At 46.5% G+C, this 19696-nt stretch overlaps 1 protein-coding gene and 1 long non-coding RNA gene across 7 annotated transcripts in view; both read right to left on the minus strand.

The window, feature by feature from the left end:
• Ext2 (exostosin glycosyltransferase 2) overlaps positions 1–19696 on the minus strand; it is a 126938-nt gene that overhangs the window by 14510 nt on the left and 92732 nt on the right. The window contains exon 11 of one of the 6 annotated variants that reach the window (NM_001355076.1): positions 5806–7671. The exons of the other annotated variants lie outside the window; for them this stretch is intronic. Coding sequence (NP_001342005.1) covers positions 7405–7671 — 267 coding nt within the window. The 3' untranslated portion in view covers positions 5806–7404. Of the gene's footprint in view, positions 1–5805; positions 7672–19696 lie in introns of those variants that run through there. 6 annotated transcript variants of the gene reach the window in all.
• On the minus strand, positions 8815–11301 carry Gm39883. Its single transcript, XR_866564.2, has 2 exons — positions 10265–11301; positions 8815–9456 (listed from the first exon to the last, which is right to left on the minus strand). It is a non-coding gene; the product is annotated as a predicted gene, 39883 (long non-coding RNA).

The following is a 19696-nucleotide window of genomic DNA, read 5'->3' on the forward strand; positions in this document are numbered from 1 at the left end:
AACCCCTAACATCTCCTAGAAATCTTTAAGGAAATCTGACCTCTAAAACAAACAAGAATTAATACGGAGTGCTCTGCTTGCTAAAGATCACTCCCACGCCATCTTTAACCACGCTCTCCTTTGCGGTCTGTAATCAGGACTAGACCCCAAGCCCTCTGCATGTGCTGTGTCTTCTGGCTCATTTTCCTGGCTTCAAAAGGCGCCTCTGCTTAAACATGGGTTCCCTCAGCAGGATCTCTGAGCTTCTGAAATCAGACAAATGTCGCCTGCAGCCAGCACCCCTCTGTTACATACTTGCAGCCCCCTGCTTCTCTTTATCAACCTTTCACTTGTGCTATCACTAGCTATCATTTATGTATCTCTAGGAGAGTTTCTTCTGTAATAAGACAGACTCACACTCACTGTGGTACCCAAGCCTAACGCACAGCACCATGCTCACCACAGCACTCCACGCTCACTGCTGAGGGCACCAAGGGGCTGAGAAGGGAGGGGAGCCTTCATCTTCATCACAGCCACGACAGTGCACACAACCATAGAAAGATGCTTGCATGGCACACACCACTGGTTAGTGTCAGTGACAAACTTGAGGGTCCCAAGAGTGCCTCCTATACCAAGTCACATGTTGCAAACTGCTTTTCCAGTTTTTTTCATCTCTAGATTTTATACAATATCTATCCTGCATTGGTGGGCATGGCCTGAGAGTCAGAGAGAGCTTACCTGTGTGTGACATTGGTGTACCTAGCAGGGTATGCACAGCCTTGCCCTGATTAACACCATGTGTCACCAACAGAGCTAATGGGCTACAGACAACACGATAGCTGCAGACAAAGAGTCCATGGCAGGCGGTTCCCAGGCTGTGTGAGCTGCCACTGTGTGCTCTCTCCTGTGTGTATTTCAGCAGATGAAATACTATGAGGCTGTTATGGTTTTATAGAGGCAGGGTGGGAACAGTTGTGTAAGCCATAACTTCTGTCTGTGGGCAGAAAGGACAGACCGCTTTTCCTCAGCATATCTAAGTCATAGCACCTTGCTGGCTATTCTGCCTCAGTGGACACTAGTGCATCTGAAGGGCCCCAGCATACACAGCTAAGCAGCTGGAACGGCGAGATGCAGGGATATGTCTAACTCTGCCCGTATGGCTGGGGGTGGCAGCTGCCTTTCTTGTTGACTTGGAATTAACACTTCTGTATAGTAAAGGAAGGTAAGTCCCCTCCTTCTTTCCAAGCCCCCCACCCCACCCTCCACCTGCAACCACCATCCATCAGCATTATCATCTCCTTTTTATTATTATTGTTACCATTATCTGCTTAGAGTTTTGGGTCAAACCCTGTTAAGATTTCAGTATGGGAGCTGAAACGGACCAGAGGTGTCCTGAGTCTTGGGTTCCTTTCCTGAGCTCTGTCCTTTCTAGGCCCCTCTGTCCTTGATTTACCCCAGGCAGCTGGATTCAATCAAGATGCCATCTTTGTCACTTCATCTATACCTCACAGCTGACTATGGGATCAACAGAGGGAAGGGAGCAGATGGAAGGCTTCACTAACTGGCCAGTGTAGATGCAGGCTGACTCTACACAGTAAAGCAGTTTCCCAGCCAGAGCGACAGTGCCCACTCCACACCCTCCTCGCTGAGCACCCTGCTCCAATCCCACTCCTCTCTCCTCTAGGATCAGAGCTTGTGCCTTTGTCTCTGAGACCCACCTCCCTTGTCCTAGTTCCCACTCTAGTCCGGCTACAGGCCTTCTAAATAGGAGGATACTTACCAGCATAGCCCCGAGGACTGAAACCTGTAATAATCTGGATTTCTATCTGAAGACAGATTACAGATTCACAGTATTCGCATAGCTGTTCCTTCCATGTTCTAAATCCCCCAACACCTCTCACCTACTCAGAGAGATTTTTCTGTTCTCAGGACTCACATGCAATTACCTGCTCTGTTTTCTACTTTCTTTGAAACAAAACAAACAACTCCCCAAACCAGAAAGCCACGAGGGCTTCCATGGCTTCTCACAGGGTAAGTCGAAGCAGGTCTACCTTTGTTTAGGTCTCAACAGGCGGCCTAGCCAGACCCTTGCATCCACAGACACTGCACAGGGGCACATGGCTGCTCAGACTGCTGCCTCACTGGACCAGGCACCATAGCTGGTTCCTGTTTGCCATCTGGATTAGGTGAGCACTCGTGTCCTTTTAGGGCTCCCTGCTCTTCACAGACTGGTTTCTAGGAATGAACCCATCAGTGTGAAACCCATCTGTTCCAGGCTGTACATTTCTGAACAGACTGACTTCCACCAGTGAACTTTGTTAAATGCCATTTACATTAGGCCAGCCCATAAATGATTCTGAGGAGAGGATGTGTGCTACCTTCTGATCCAGCCTGGGGTGCACAGTCAACCTCAGGAATCAGAGAAAGGAGAGGAAAGACGCAGCTACACATGGCATCCATCTGGAGGTGCAATCCTGACACTAACAGCAAACTAGGCACTCTCCAAAGTGACTGTCACGGTCTCCCCACTCCTAAAGGTGCAGTTCCACACTGCCACTGGACTATAGAGATGACACAAGTTCCAGGATGACTGAGACCAAAGTGCAGGGAGAAGAGGTAAGGGAAGCCACAGATGGTACATGCCTGTAACCCTAGCTGAAGTGGCAGAGGTAACAGGCACGTGGGCATGTGTATGAGCATGGTTCCAAGGGTGCCCCACTGGGCAATGCTTTCATGTTTTTCCTTGCCTACAACTTCTGAGTTGTGCCAAATGCTAAGGATCACAGTGGCACAGAACTCTATGAACTAGCTCAAACCCTGTGGTCCCATGCTTGGGTGAGCCAAGACAGAGCTGAAAACAGTCAGCAACATGCAAAGATCTTTAATGAGTGGTCTCTTCCCTTCAGGCTCTGTCTTGTATGCTGCCCAGATGTGGAGGCAGCAGCTGGCTGGCTTCCATTAAGAAGACAGTTACAGGATTCATTCTGTGTGTGTGTGTGTGTGTGTGTGTGTGTGTGTGTCTGTCTGTCTGTCTGTCTGTCTGTCCGTCCATTTCTGAATGCACACATGGAAGTCAGGATACTGGGCATATTCCTGAGACAGGTTTCCTTACTGAACCTGGAGCTAGGCTGGTAGTAAGCCCCAACATCCCTGTTTCTGTCCCTCCACAGTGCTAGGATTATGGATGTGTGTGTGGTCCCACCTTGCTTTTTATGTGGGTGCTGGGAATCTAACTTGGTTTCTCACAGAGGCATGGTGAGTTTGACTAGTGTTCCTCCCCACCAGGAGGCCCCAAACCCACCTTTTACACTTGCTACTTCCTGAGGTGAAATGCAAAGTGGGCAAAAGGGTTTCTCTCTTACTCAGGCTCTGCACTACACCTGCAGATGTCAATTTGTCAAGAGATGACTTTGGAAAGCTGAGAGCCTTGGTTCATAACAAGGGTGCAACTGAATGCTGACTAGAGTAGGGAAGCCCAGACACTGTCACCTTGAGCTTGCTAATGCTGACTAGCATTGATATATACTTACACAAACACAGTGTACTTCACAATCAACTGTGACATCACCTCAGTCTGCCTGTGGGACCCTTTCAAGCCATAGTAGAGTTCTGTTTTAAATCAACCAAGCAGGAAAACTAGAAGCAAGGGGACCTCCAGAATTTCAGCAGCACTCTCATCTGTCCCAGTCTGCCCAGAGATGTTCCTTCCACAGATGAAAAACTTAGCCTGCGGAGGAAGTGCCTTCCACGGCTACATGGTTTGGCCTACGTGGGTCCGAAGTGCTAAAGCAGCCTGTGCTTCAAGTCCTATGGTTTCCCAGAGTTCTAAGAAGTAGGCCATCCCCCTGAGCTCAGTCCCTCACCTGTGAAACACTGTAGCCAGATTGAAGCTAGCATCACTCACAGTGCCAGCACTCTTCAGCCTGCGGGTCGTGACGGGTACTGTGAGAGCTATAGAGCCCACTGATCGTTCAGACAGACAGCAGAGCAAGGCTGGGGGCAGTGAGCAGGGTGGTGGGGTGGGGTGGGGCATGACTGGACTTCTGCTCCCATCAGCACTGATCTTTCTAAAGCAGAAGCTTTATTGTGAGTGTGGCTTCCACTTGGAATCAGCAGCCACATGCTCATGGCATGAAGAAAAGGCGCCCCGTCAGCTGTGTGCAAGCCAGTGGTTCCCACAGCACATCTGAGTGCCTCCCGAAACCTCAGACTCCAGGGCAGAGGAGGAAGCACAAGACCAGAGCAGCTGAATGAACGACTCAACCTGACTACTCCTCTTCGTGAGGAGGAGAGAGGGTACAAGTGAGGGGCTGGGAGGAGGTCAGGATAGGGGTGTACTCAAGCTAGTACTATGCCCTTAAGACCACTACCCCATCCCCGCCCCCAACCCCCAATTTTTTTTTAAATTTCTGGAGCCTTGAGTACAGTTACACTATTTCTTGGCCTGGTCTAAGGAGACAATTCAATGAAGTTAAAACCATGATGAGCAGGCACACGGATGTTTCCTAAGCCCTGCAAAGCAAGGACAGGCAGGCTGCTTTTACTCAGTGGACTGTCTCTGAGGCTTCGGAATTCTGAACTGGCTTTGGTGAGGCTCGGTCTCAGTGACTGTAGACCAGGGAGGCCTGAGCTCTGTGCAGGAGTGAGTGAGCTCCGCTGCCTCCAGCAGCTCTGGGGTGGCTCTCATCACTCTGCATCAGGGATGATGTCAGGAGCAAAGCTGATGAGAGCCTTTTTTGCATTCAGAAGAAGAAACCATACTTGCGAACTGCTGTGCCAGAGAGCTCCAGGGAGCTTCCCGCCTCTGCTGCTCCAGCTCTGGGATTCTAAGTGTGTACTCGGCTTTTATACAGGTGCTGGGATGGATCTCAGGTCTTCACACCTTCACAGCCAGCACTTCACCCACTGAGCCATCCCCCACGCTCTGTTGCTGCTGCTTTGTGATGTTAGACCTATTGGAGGGTGTGTTGTGAGTGCCACCACATTTCCTGTGCGTTGTCCTGCTGTGGGCTAAGTGTTTGGCCTTTCACTGGCTGCTGCCTGTGAATCCTTCTTGGTGGGAAGTCTGTCCGTGCCCTCCTCTTTCTGGCTGGATGGCTGGGACTTAATGCTGACTTCTGAAGAGTCTTTGTACGTCTGCCGTGTTTACTTCTTTGTTGGACATGTGGCTTACAAACATTTTCTCTGGTCTGTAGTTTGTCTTTTCATCTTCTTTACAGTGTCTTTTAAGGAGCAAAATATTTTTATTTTGAAAAGGCCCAATTTACCAATTTGTCCTTTTATGAATTAACCTTTTCTTGTCAAGCTCAGAACTCTTCTCAAACTGAACCCCCACCCCACCCCACCCCAAACCTAGTTTTGTACATCTAAGTATGTGATTTGCTTTTGGTTAATTTTGTAGAGGGTGTAAAGTTTAAGTCAAACCTCTGTTTGTGGAAGCCTCAACTTTCCAGAACTGTCTCTGAAGGCTCTGCCTCTTCCTGGAGCTGCACTGCCTCTTCCTGGAACTGCACTGCCTCTTCCTGGAACTGCACTGCCTCTTCCTGGAACTGCACTGCCTCTTCCTGGAACTGCACTGGTACCTTCTGTCCAAAGCCAGCCTGCCCCAGGCGCATCTTGGAGCGTCCCATACTTGAGGGAGTGGGTAGAGAATAAGGTGGGTGTCTTGTTGACACGAGGCTTCACTTTCAGAGGAAAGCAGGTGGTGTGTCCACTAGGAAGTGAGGATTCAGGGAAAGGGCTGAGGGAGTTACCAGGGTAGAAAGGGGACTTGTGGATTGGGGACAGAGAAGCAGAGAAATGAAGAAGCTTCAAAGGTTTCCTTCTACAGGAGGGCAGTTTAATTACAAAGTTAGGACAGACCCCATTGCTCACAGGCAAGAACAGCATAAAATTCCTTTTTGCCATTAGTTTACTGGCTGGTAGGTAGAAGACAGCACTCCACTGCACAGGGGCTATGGGAACATGTTACTCTAATAGTTCTTTATAACTCGACTCACAGGGTGTCAATTGAATGTCCAAACCTTAATTCCAGTCAGTCTGCAAGTATTTACTGTACAACCACTATGAGCCAAGAGTCTAGGCAGAGAGCCTCTGAAAGAGGCGCCACAATCCCTGCTGAAAGGACCACATGACCACCGAGGTTTGCTTATCGTCAAGCCCGGCATCTCTGTTGCACACATGGTCGGTGGCTCTAGTTGTGAGAAGTGGCCTCTTCTTTCCCTTCCAAGAGTTGAGTGTCAACTCAACGTGTGATTATGACCTCCGCCCAAACCCTCATATCTTCAGCCCAACCCAAAGGCTACTGGGGAACCAAGAAGGATTACTTTTAAAGGCTGCCAAGTTTTGATCTAAACCAGCCAGCAGACAGTAGCAAATCCACAGCAGCCATGATTAATGAGAACCCTAGGCACCAACTTCCAGGCAGCAAGAAATAAATATCATCTGAGAAGTAAGCTGTGCACATCAGGGTGGCGATCATCTTGCTTTCTAGAGACTCATCCCACAGTTCGGGCATCTTCAAGGGTAGAGGTCACCCTGAGCCTTTCAGCATTTTCGCCTTCCTTTCATACGGTATCTGGGATCACAAGTCTGTCTTAGATTCAGAACTTGTCAGGCTAGAGTTGTGTGCTCTGACAACAAAAGCCATGGTCATGTTTGGGAAGCCCCATGTAGTTTTCCTGGGAGCTCCAGACACTGCCCTCACAGGGAGCTGGGCAGCTCAGGGCCTAGTGTTGTGGCTTTTACAAAGCTCCCCTGTCTCTACTCCACATCCTGCCCTAGCATCTGGGCTTAGCATCTCTATCAAGGCAGACAAGCAGTCCTGGAAGAGAAGTCCCTCCCACCTGGAAACCACAGCCAGAGTCTGAAACTCTGAATTCCAGAAGTGCCAGAGTTCCCTGCGATCAATCTCAATGAGACAACAGGCAGATTTAAGACAATAGCCCTCAGACACAGAATCTGCTCAGAGTTGTGTATCACTGCAACTAGCTCCCTCTCACTGGGGTGGTGGTGGTGGTAGGGATATTTGTTCAAGCATCTCACAGGCAATACCTAAAACTGGCCTTTCTACACTGTGAGCATGAGCTGTTGAGGCCCGGGGCTGCCTAGCCCCAGCCCCATCCAGCATTCACTAACCTGCCTTCCTTGTGAGTGTGTGGGGAGGAGACACCTTGGACAGGGAGACCTGCAGTACAAGCATGGGCCTTCCTCCCTGGGACAGGGAGAGCCCTCCAATGATGCTTCATTTATGTATTTATGTAAACACATTCTGAACTTGCTTTCATCTGATCAGTGGGAAGACAGTGCCACTTCACTATAACTCCCACCTGGGTGCTTTTTCACTGTTCAGCATATATTTTCCATTTCCTTCCCTTAATATTTTATATTTTTGTTTGACTTTTTCTCCAGTGGGGCCTGGGTGATTCAGAAGGGCTTGGCGAGGTCAGGCCACACCACAGTGTCTCTCAGCACCTCCTCGGCTTCTGGTTTGTCTCTGGATGTTCTTTCAGCAGTGCCCACAGACCCTGGCAGCACAAGCGAGTGAGTGACTTTCCCTCCTGTCTCATGCAGGTGTAAATCAATGCAAGCTGGACAGGGTGAACAGGTCTGATCCTGCGTCTGACCACTGTCATCCCATGTCTGCCTGGGGAAGTGAGGTCCCTCATGGGTACCATTGGGCCATTCTGTCTGCTGAAGACAAGAGTATGGTGAGAGCAACTCTAAGAAAAGTAACAATCAGAGGTGACAGACATATTCAAACAGGCAGACAGATGTCCTTTACAATACGGGTGTTGATGCCATGTCCAAACTCAGGAAAAGGAGCCACGTGGGCTGTTTCAATGGTCTACCACCAACAAGGTGATAACTGGAGACAGTTCTCAATCCAGCCAGGCACCACTGGCCAGACCCAAAAAAGCTCCGGAATCTGAGGTAGCCAAGAGCCAAGGCCTGGAAACCTGAGATGCTGATCCTGACCAAAGCTGTGATGTCTCCAGTACCCAGACTATTCAACCACTGTGGTGCATGCCTTGTGTGAGTTCCTTGGGGAGACAGGAAAAAAAAAAGTCTACTTACCTGAGTGTTCTAGCTCAACTATTTGGCTGACAGACCAAAGAAACCTCTGTCCAGGCCGTCTTGGGGAGGTGATGGGGTTACTTACTAGAGCACAGACAACTAACAGCTGTGGTGCTGAAAAGCCCCACCCACCCAGTCAACCTCCCACCTCCTGCATACTCCTCTAGTACCTACCTAAGGTCATGGCAGCTAGGACTGGGAGTAGCGACCTCAATCTCAGGGGAGCATCTTGTGACTCCCCACTCCTCCATAAGGAGTGTTAGCAGCCTCATGACTTCCACAGACTGCTAGCAGCTTCATTGTTCTGTCTAACTTGTTTAACTCACTGCTATGAGCATGGGACAGGGTATCCGTGGGTCACCACAGCCACTCCGTTTTCTGATGGTGACTGTCACTTTCAGCTGACAAGAAATGACCTCTACTTCAATTCCTTCATGGATCCCTCCGTTTGTCTGGGCTATATAAAAGCTGAATTTTACCCTGGGTAACTCAAAGGCTGAGCCTGCCCACAGCCCCCAGTAGGATATACCATAAAGAAAAGTCTTTTTATAGTGTCTCCTGGATCTCCAACAAGCTTGGCTGGACATGACTCCAGACTAAGTTTGGGATTCCTAGGAAGGTAAGCAGTTACTTCCAAATCAGGAGGCAGCAGACCACACAAGACTCACTTGGCACTCCTTTGCTCCCAGACCTTCTTGGACAGCTCAAAGCTCTGGGTAGATGAGCGCCAGTATAGGGAGATCAAATTTATCTTTTGCATTTTTGCTTCACTTTTGAAGGTCCTGACAATGGAATCTAATTTTCAGCGGGCTGTTTCCTTCTGTAGCCATTATAGTGAGAGGAGAGAAACCAACTACTCAGAACTGCAGATTGTATCCTCTGTCCTTTTGTCTCTGGGTGCACATAGAGCTGGATGTAGTTTACTAATTTTGTTTAAATATAAATGTCATTGTCATAGCACCTCTGATGAATTCAATTAGTCAACTCCCCCATCATTCATTAAACCCACGCTCTGGGCCAGTGGGCCTGCTCTCCTGGGCTCTCCGATCATTCCAACACTCAGCCTCCAGACTTTCACCACCTGGGTCTCACTTGTTTTCCTGTCTCCAGTCTCTGTCACCACAAATTTATCCCGGGATCAACTTCTTTTAACACACACCTCCCAGGAGATGCTTCAATTAGCCTCAGAGTCTGTCCATCCCTCCCTCCCTCTGCTGACCCTCTAACTGCCTAGCTACCTAATGTCCACTGTTAACAAAGCTGCTTAGCCCACCCCAAGGCCCACACTCACTCTCACTTTGGAGCCTTCCTCTAGATGACTCCTACATCAGGAAGACGAGTGGGGAAGGAGCTATGAGAAAAGGACGGGACAAGCCATGACGGTTTGCTGTCTTCCATGACCTTTTGAAAATATATAGTTACCGTTACCTTGGGCAGCTATGAAAAAACTAATGCAAATAAGTTCTCACAATTTATTAGCATCGAGAGGGTTGAGCAGCCTCTGCCACCTATGGACGCTGAGCATCGGCAGCCGTGCCTGACAGCACATAGCCGCTCTGTTCCTTCCTGCTCCCGCATGAAGCCCTAACTCTATATTTACAGCCAACATCATCAGCCAAGAGCATTTCACCTCTCAGGTGAGAAATGTCTGACACTTAAGTGCCACTAATAATTTTTTATGGTTGGAAATGTGGATCAAAGTATGAAAGGAAAAATAAATCCACAGGTCTGTACACTCAGCCAAGTCTCCACGGCTCATTTTCAACCACATGTTTTAAACTGTCTCTTAGAGACGGTTGGGGTGGGGGGAATACGTTGCTTTTTGTCTCCATGCTTTTTAGTGTCTGAAATAAAAGCAGACGGGGCATGGGGGAAAAATATCAAACATCCAAGTAACATTATACACTGCTACTGTTCCCTGAGGAGTCACTCGCAAATGAGTATCAAGAACTGAATTGATACTTTCCCAGTGAAATACATAAACAGATAAATAAATTATCCCAGGCTGAAAAGAATCTCCCATCTGGTAGCTCACTAGAGCTTGTCAAACAAGTCAGAAACACGCAGGGCCAGAGATGATCATTCCTAGCTCCTGGCTGCAGGGCTGGAGAGGGATGGGAAAGTTTCCCAGGGTCCTTTGCCTTCCAAGAGGGAGAGTGACCCACTGAGACAGGCAAACAGCCCATGCGTCTTCCAAGGAAATGATTACCTCTAGCACTGGATCCAAATGTCTGTGCACTCAGGTCACAGGGCTGCAAGGAGAACTGGCCCAGCCTCATGCTCCAGACCTTAGTCCTCTATACCACAGTGTGATGTAGTCTGTCTTAAAGGCGTAAACCTGACCTCTCTGTAGCTCTCCAGGCCGTTGGCAGCAAAGCATGGAGGAACAGGGTGGTCTCTAAGGTCCCTTCACATTCTCAGTATGTTTCTTCTGAGCACAACTAGAAAAGATAACATATGACATACAGAGATCTGAGCCTGTCACCTGATCAGCTATGAGGCCAGGCTTGGTGATACCTGGTGTGAGCAGCCTCGTCTGTATTTTGTATTACCTAGTCCTGCTAAGTTTCAGTAAAGGCCAGGCTGAGCACCACAGGGCTCTACAAACTTCCTCATGGAAACAAACTGCAGAGTTCACACTGAGTTTCCAAGCTAATAATCCAGGGAGGCTGCGTCCATCACTCACCTCCTGTGAATCTTTCTTGTGTCTTTGGGAAGTGTGTGTTCTATGAGCTGGCCTGGAGTCTCTGCCCTACAACCCATAAGCATGGTGTGAAGGTTCCTTCACAGTGGTCTATGTCAATCAAGTCTTCCTGCTCTTTGGTGTAAATTGCCTTAGCGTGCCCAGTCACTTGGGAAAACAGTACAACTCTGGGGCCTAGGCCTGCATGCAACACCTGAGCACTGTCAGAAATGTGAACAAAGCAGGCCCTGGGTGACCTTAGTCTGTTGTCTCTAATAACATAACCTGGGCACCCTTCCCTCAACATCTAGTTAATGTGTTGCTGATCTGTGTGTCACATGGTTGTTCCAGATGTTACTCTTTACACACACACACACACACACACACACACACACACACACACACACACTCACTCACACACAGATATACACCATGAAAAAAAACTTCAGAATACACCTGACATAGTGATCAAAGAGAAATTTCAGAGGAAATACATACATATATACACACATATATATGTATATATACACATACACACATAATATCAATATTAAAAGCAATGATCTATGCTATAAAGTAAAAAAAAAAAAAAATGGGAAAAAAAACCCCAGTGTTTCAAATTTACTAATGCAGAGTGGTGATTAGAGCAAAAGAAAACGTAAGAAAGCCCAAAAAAACCAAGCGAAATCTCTGAACCGCGACAGCAGATCTAAGCTGACCCGAGCATACCTGCAATCCAGCAGTCAGGAGGCAGAGGCTGCAGGATCATGAGCCTGAGGACAACTAAGGCTACAGCTCAAGACCCTGTGGGAAGAGAAGAGAGATGTCGAAGAGAAAAGAAAAGAAATGACCCATATCAAGAATAAAAGGGATGCATTATCCCATATTCTAGAAGCTACTGTACATTTACATAATCTATCAAAACAGAGACCAGACAGCTGAGCAAGTCTGACTGGTACTGGACGCATCAGGGAAAGGGAAAGCAAGACCACCAGTGAGGCCCTGCTTGGGGATGAAGTGAGCGAGGCAAGAGGGGAGGAAGAGCCATCATCGCCAATGACGCCTGTCCCAAGCTACAGAAGCAGAGTTCAGCATCTGAATGCGCCTTCCCCTCTCTGTGTGCTTGTGCAGATGAACACATTTTTCGCATGTTGTTTTCTGAGAATCACTTGAACACAGGAATACTGCTATGATGCATTGAGCTTGTGTAATTGATATGAATATAAACTGTAGAAGTCTTCAGCTCCTGCTGCGGCCTGCAGGGCCTCCAGTCAGCTTTTATTTCCTCAGATACTTTTACTCATTTTTCTCCCACTGAAACTCCAGTGAACTGCACTGTTAAATACTTTGTGAGTATCCCACAGGTCTATCAGCCCCCAGAGCACTACTCTTCTTTTGTTTGTTTTTGTTTTGTATAACTTATCTCATTTTGTTGCTGGTACTGAGCAATTGCTAGTGATTATCCTCAGGCCCACTGGCTTTCCCGCTCTGCCATTCTCCTATGAAGTCCACACAGTGTTGAATTCAGGAGCTATGGCTTTAGTGCCATTGTTTCTACTTTGATCTTCTCTGTATCTTCTTCTGTGCTGCGGCTCCCCATCTTCCCTTGTCTGGCCTGCACGTGCTGCTCATCAGAGCACTTTCAGCAGTAGCTGCTTCCTCCCTGGGTGCTGATGTCTCTCAATTATCTTTTTGCATAGATGATAAAAAGTTTTAGGAACATTCTCAGTATTTCATTGTCTTTGTTTCTTTTTCCTGTTGCTGTGATAAAAGCAACTTAAGGAAAAAGGGCTCATTTGGCTTACAGTTCCAGGTTACAGTCCATCACGTTGAGAGGTCACCGCGGCAAGAATGTGAGAGAACTGGATTATCACATCACATCTATAACCACGCGCAGAAAGCAGGGAGTTAATGTGTGCAGACACAGGGACCCCTGGAGCTCACTAGCAGCACCCAGACAAAGACCTGGGTTCTTGGCTCACTAGAAGACTCTGTCTATAAACAAGGTGAGGGTAGTTGAAGATGACACACAGGGTTGACCTCTAACCTCTACAACTATGTGCACTCATATACCCATATCCACACATACATTTGCACATACCCTGAACTTGTGCATGTGTATACATACACATCCACCCACCCACCCACCTTCAATTTAACATAGTCTTTAAATTATACTTGTCTATGAACTTCCATATATATTTTATAAAGTTTTCTTAAAAGTTAAAGACTTACATCTGCGTTCAAAATCTTCAAAGCTTAGCTGTTCATTCTCATATCTTACCTAGAAATGCCTGAGAGAGGAAGGGGGAATGTAAGGGGGAAGGATTTATTTTTGGTTCAGTTTCTTGGATTTCAAGCTATGGCTTTGTGAGCCTACAAGCAGAGGTAAAATGTCACAGCCACAGAAACAGAGGGTAGAAAGAGGCAGGAGGAAAAGGAGTCCCTTGGGAACATGCCAAGTGACCTACTTCCTCAACCTAGGCCCAACTCTCTAAAGAGCCCACAAGCTCCCAAACAGCACTTCCAGCTAGGAACCAAGTGTCTACCCTAGAGCCTGTAGGCCCACTTCATAGCCAAGCCATAATATTCTGCCCCAGGGCCCAAAGGCTCATGACCATCTTATAACAAAAACTTATTTACTCCATCTCCAGGAGTCCCCAAAGTCTAAACAGTGTCAACATTGTTTAAAAGTTCAAAGTCTCCTCTATGACTCAAGGCAAACGCTTAGCCATGAGCTGTAAAGCAAACAGCAAGTTACAATGACACAGAATAAACATTTCCATCCCAGAAATATAGGAAGCGGCATGAACAATCAAAGAAAGATGCAAAAAGGCAAATGCTACTTTCTGTAGTTCCTTATCTGCTACCCTGGCTATGTGGCAGTGGGATGTGTGCTCCAATAGGCTACCTACCTCTACCACCTTGCTGTCTGCATTCCTCATGGCCCTGTCGTGTGCAATGCCTGTGTCTCTGGTAACTTCAACACCCTTGAGTCTCTACTATATTTCAGTATCACACTCACAGCAACTTTCCTTGCCCTCTTAGCACTTCTAGCTGGAATATCAAATCTTCCACACATCGGCCCCTCAGCATTCCCCTGAATGGTGGGTTGGTGCCTCCCCCAACTCTTCATCTCTGCAAAAACAGAGTCAGGTCTTCCACTAAAACAAGGCTCTATGGTAGCCCTGTAGGCATGCTCTTGTCAAGGAAAAGTCTTTTTTTTTCCAGGTGGTTTTGAAATACAAATTTATCAATTTATATATCTATTTGTTTATTGTTTTTATGCTGGGATATTTATAGCAGTACAATATTTATTTTCTCTTTTTTATTAGATATTTTCTTTATTTACATTTCAAATGTTATCCCCTTTTCTAGTTTTCCCTCTGAAAATCTCCTATCCCCTCTCCCCTTCCCTCTGCTCCCCTACCCACCCACTCCCTTTTCCTGGCCCTGGCATTCCCTTATAATGGGGCATAGAACCTTCATAGGACCAAGGGCCTCTTCTATTGATGACCAACTAAGCTATCCTCTGCTACATATTCAGGCAACCAACAGATTGGGAAAAGATCTTTACAAATCCTAAATCCGAGAGGGGGCTAATATTCAATATATACAAAGAACTCAAGAAGTTAGACTCCAGAAAACCAAATAACCCTTTTTAAAACTGGGGTGAAGAGCTAAACAAAGAATTTTCAACTGAGGAATATCAAATGGCTAAGAAGTACCTAAAAAAACTGTTCAACATCTTTAATCATCAGGAAAATGCAAATCAAAACAACCCTGAGATTCCACTTCACACCAGTCAGAATGGGTAAGGAAAAGTCTTATAAACAAGTTTACAACTCTTTATCTTGGAAGCTTGTGGTGAGTAACTCCTGGCCAATTCCTCTTTCTATTGTCTAAGCACAAAGAACCTGGCTTCTTCCTAATGATACTAATCTCTTTAACAGCCATACCCTCTTTGTCTGCAACTTTCAAACTATTTCTTTTTCAGGCCAGACTGCAGTGTTTTTTGCAGTGAAAGCTTTTACTCTGCTTTTTGTTACTGATCCTGGCTGTAAATCTGGCTGAAAGCAGCTACCGTCAGCCATTTCACAGTCTGAATAATACACTGTCTTGAAATTTTCTCTACCAAGTTTGAGTACAGAGAAAGATGTAGACAAATTATTTGCAAGAATGTAACATAAATGGCTTTGGTTTAATTCTAGACAGAGACTTTATTCCTCTGAAGCCTCATGAAGTCAGGTTTCTTGTCTGCCTTCCTGTCAGTGATTTGCTCTTCTGGGCATCCATTGGAGCAGCCCATAAAGCTCTGCACACACCATGCAGGAGCTTCTCTAGCTCTCCAAATTCCTGCAAATCTTCATGTAAACCTGCTCCAAAGGCCCATCAGTCACATGGCCGGCTTCAGTCAAGCTGCAACCCTACTCCTTGTACCGATTTTCTGTACTAGTTACTTTTCTCAGTGAGGAGACAAAATGCCTGACAGAAACAATCTATACTAGGAAGGGTTTATTTGGTTCATGGCTGCCCAGATTTCAACCCACAGTTGCATGGTTCCAGGAACTGGACAACACATCATGGTTGGGGTGTGTGTGGTGAAGGAGCTTCATGTTCTTCATGACAGGAGGAGGATGAGTAGGAGGAAAAAGATGGGGAGGAGGGAGCAGGAGGAGAGATGGAGGAAAGGAGGATGTGGAAATAGAAGGGGAGGAAGGAGGATGAAAGGAGGGGAAGGAGAAATGAAGGGGAGGAGAGAGAATGAAGAGGGAAGAGGGAAGATTTAATAATGAAACTATTACAATTCCTGATAATGACAATTTGTGTTTTTGTTTTTGTTTTTGTTTTGATTGGCCAACCTTGGGAGTTTACCTATTTTGTTAATGGTTTCATAGAGCCAAGTTTGGCCATGTTAATTCCTAGGTTGGTCAGTTTTCTACTTTACTGCCGTTAATGCTTGCTTACTTGTATCCTTTCCCTTTTCTCACTTGCCTCAAGGTTTTCTTTTTCCTCAGTTCCTTTTTGGTCACTAGTTTTAGACTTCTTTCTTTTCTAATTCAGTAATTTAGTACTATGTTTTTTTTTCCTAACTACTTCTTTAAGTGTATTTTGTAATTTTTATTTTCTAATTCATTCATTCATTCATTCATTCATTCATTCATTCATATCTACACTGGCCTGGAACTCACTATGTAGTCCAATTCTGGCTTCAAACTTGTTTTTTTTTTTTTAAGAAAATTCTTCTTCTTCTTCTTCTTCTTCTTCTTCTTCTTCTTCTTCTTCTTCTTCTTCTTCTTCTTCTTCTTCTTCTTCTTCCTCCTCCTCCTCCTCCTCCTCCTCCTCCTCTTCCTCCTCTTCCTCTTCCTCTTCTGCTTCTATAAAGATTTCATTCATTTTATGTATATGAGTACACTGTAGCCATACAGATGGTTATGAGCCTTCATGTGGTTGTTGGGAATTGAATTTTAGGACCTCTGCTTGCTCCAGTCGGCCCCACTTGCTCCGGCCCAAAGATTTATTTATTATTATGCATAAGTACACTGTAGCTGTCTTTACGGGTGGTTGTGAGCCACTATGTGGTTGCTGGGATTTGAACTCAGGACCTTTGGAAGAGTAGTTAGTGCTCTTACTGGCTGAGCCATCTCGCCAGCCCCTCAAACTTGTAATCATCATGCTTTAGTCAAGTGATGTGATTATAGGTGTATCCTGTACTACTGGCGTTGAATTAGATATTACCTACCTACAGTATCAGGGATGGGTTGTTTAAAACCTATTTATAAGAATATGCTGCAACAACATTGAGTAAAAGAACCTATCATTTGCATTGAACTGACTTGGCTCTTTTGTTGACAATTATCTAGCCATATGCTTAAGTATTGTGGAACAGTGACCTTTTGAGCTCACAGTAGCTGTGACTATCCCACATAAGACCTGCACAAGAATGGACTAACTAGCATTTCATCATGAAGGAAAAGAGAGGCTCATGAGGCTTGTCCTCTCCCCCAATAATAGATAGGCAGTTAATGGTTGCCAAAGCAATGGCACATTCTTCAGTAGTGTAGTACTGACAAGTTGCCCAGGCTACTGTAAGTAACCATAAATAAATTCACTGGATCATCAAAATAGACTGGAATGGAATGCTTGCTTTGGTCTGTCAGTCACATCTGGGGTGGCCAGATATTTCTCCTCTCCCCATGACTCTTCACACAACAGTGGTCCATTCCTCAACTCTTAATTACCTCTCTGACCTATATGTCTAAATTTGAATGATACCAGTGTGTTGATTGTTGCAACTTTACAGTAAGTCTTAGTTTTTAAGTGCTACAATGTTATTTTCTCAAAATGCTTTTTGCAAGGCTGTTCTTTTCTTATTTAAAATTTTAGAATTCAAGGCTATGGCTCAGGAAGTTAAGAGTGTTGGATCCCAAACATTTAGATAAAAATGACAGTGACAACGATGACAACAACAACAGCAACAACAGCAGCAAGAGCAACACCAACAGCGGCCAGGCATGGATGCACATGCCTGCCACCATGGCTCTGGGGACTGGAGTCAGGTCAGGATGACAGGATCTGTCATCATGCTCCATTTTCTAGAATCTCATACAGGTGAACTCGAACTCTGTTCTCTTCTTCATCGTATTTCATTAACTCTGCATAACTATTCTGAAAAATACCCACACTGTTGCATGATTAGTAGTTTTTTCTTATGTATTAGTGAGGGCTAGGGGTATAGTTCAGTGTGGAATGTTGGCCTGGCTATGGATCTGACCCCCAGCATGCAATGCCGCCCAGCCCCTCTTCCAACAAACCCTATTTACTGTATGGTCGATTCCTATTGCAGGATATGATGCTGTCTGCTTCTCCATTGGACTGACTGGCAGACTCTGGTTCTCTTCAGGTTCTGACTATACTGAATAAAGCATCTATGAATATCAGTGTACGGGCATTTGCATAGACTCATGTTCTTATTACTCTAGACCTTAGATACTGTGGGAAGAATGGTGGGGTGACATGGCAGGTGCTGCTATGGCTTGGATATGGTCTGTTCCATAATGGTTCACACGGTAGAGTCCTGGCCCTCAGTTTAACAACTCAGAGGTGATATGGGAACTTTAAGAGACAGGGCCTGGTGGGAGGTCCTAAGGTCAATGGGGCACAGTCATAAGAAGGAATTAAAGGACTCTGGTGGGTCCAAGTGCTCTGTGGAGAGGAGCTGTTTTAAGACCTGACCCCTGCACTGCTCTTTGACTTCCTGTTTTGACATGTGATCTCTTCTCTCACATATGCTCCTCCCACTGCAACATCAATCATAAGGTCCTTGCTAGAGGCAAACCAATTCTGGTACTTGCCTTGGAGTATCTAGAGCTAGCTGTATTTCTGTTCTTTTAAGTCATTCAGCCAGCAGTGGTGGTGCATACCTGTATGCCCACCACTTGGGAGGTGAAGGAAGGAGGATCACATAGTGAGTTTGAGGCCAGCCTGGGGGGGGGGGGGCGTGAGATCATATATATCGAACAAAACAAAATAAAACAAATAAACCACTAAATAAATAGATAACGTAAAGCCAGTTTGCCTCGGGTATTTTGTTATAACAAAATATATAATATATGAGTTAAGAGCACACACACACACACACACACACACACACACGTTTAGCCTTTCGGCTTCTGCTTCATCACACCATGCATCCAGATGATGAGTCACCACAGAGCAGATGCTGAAGGGTCTGTAACCTACTGAGCCCATGTACCCCGGCCATGGGGGTCAGCCATCCATCAGACGTCACTGCGGAGCTCAATGAACTGCATTGGAACTTCAGACTGGAGACTATGCCCATGAACAGGACAGCCATGGTTCCTGCCCCAGTGCTCACATTCTAGAGGGAAAAAATGAACACTAAACAGCAAAGCTCTGACGTAATGGCCTCCTTGGTTTTTAAAAGAGGTAGTAGTAAGTCACCTGAGCCTTGCCTAGCTGGGACTGGAAGCTTCTCTAAGATCTCCATCCCTGAGAAATCCGGTGAGAGGAAGAGCAGAAACTAACAAAACTATAATCCCAACAGACTCGGCCCAGTGCCAAGAAACGGTTCTGGGCTCTGACACAATTCCCTACTTTTATTAACTGATTTATTTACTTCGAAGTGGAAGACGGGACTTAGAAGCAATAGAGGTCCTGTCACTTAGCTGAGCACTGCCACCCAACACTCTAAACAGAGAAGCCAATGGGCACCTCTCAGAGACCAAGGAGAGGAGGGCAGAGCCATGATGAGGGCTACAGATACAGGAACAGCACTGGCATGGCTGTGGCTTCTGCCAAGTGCTTCCTGAGTTGTCTGTGTGGCAGGCACTAAGCAAGGTTGTCTGGGAGGGAAGCCTGTCACTGTCACTGTATGGAGGCTAAGCTAAGACCCAGGTTTCACTTAGCTTAGCCTTCTTGACCTCCTTCACAGTAACCAGAGATGGTGAACAGGCAGGTCACCCTAACTTGCTATGTACAAACTGAGAGATCCTCCTGCCTTTGCCTCCCTGCCTCTTCCGCCTCCAGAATGAACGAGGTGTAGTACCATGGTTGGCTTAATTTTCATTTCTTAAGAACCCCAAATTCAACATATTCTGAGAAAACAAAAGAAAATAGTTCCTGTCCCCCAAAGGCAGAATGCTCGTGGGATGTATCTCAGCACTGTCCCCTGTGCCAGCCAGAGGCAGGAGGCTGAGTTCTCTACGGGGCTCTGTCAGACATGGGCCTTTGCTGTCGCCAGCATCATCTCTCACACATCCTCCCTGACAGGCTCGTCAGCTCCCACTGCTGCACAACAGGCTTCGACTCTGACACTTTCCCCTGGGGAGACCTTGCCTGCTCCACGCTTAACCCCTGAACTCAGCCTAATCCATCAGCTGCCCCAAAGGAGCAGTGACAAAGACAGGCGGCCAGTCTGTCCATGTAGAGCTCAGA

The sequence above is a fragment of the Mus musculus genome, chromosome 2 (assembly GCF_000001635.26).
Source record: "Mus musculus strain C57BL/6J chromosome 2, GRCm38.p6 C57BL/6J".
In the NCBI taxonomy this organism is placed as follows: domain Eukaryota; kingdom Metazoa; phylum Chordata; class Mammalia; order Rodentia; family Muridae; genus Mus; species Mus musculus.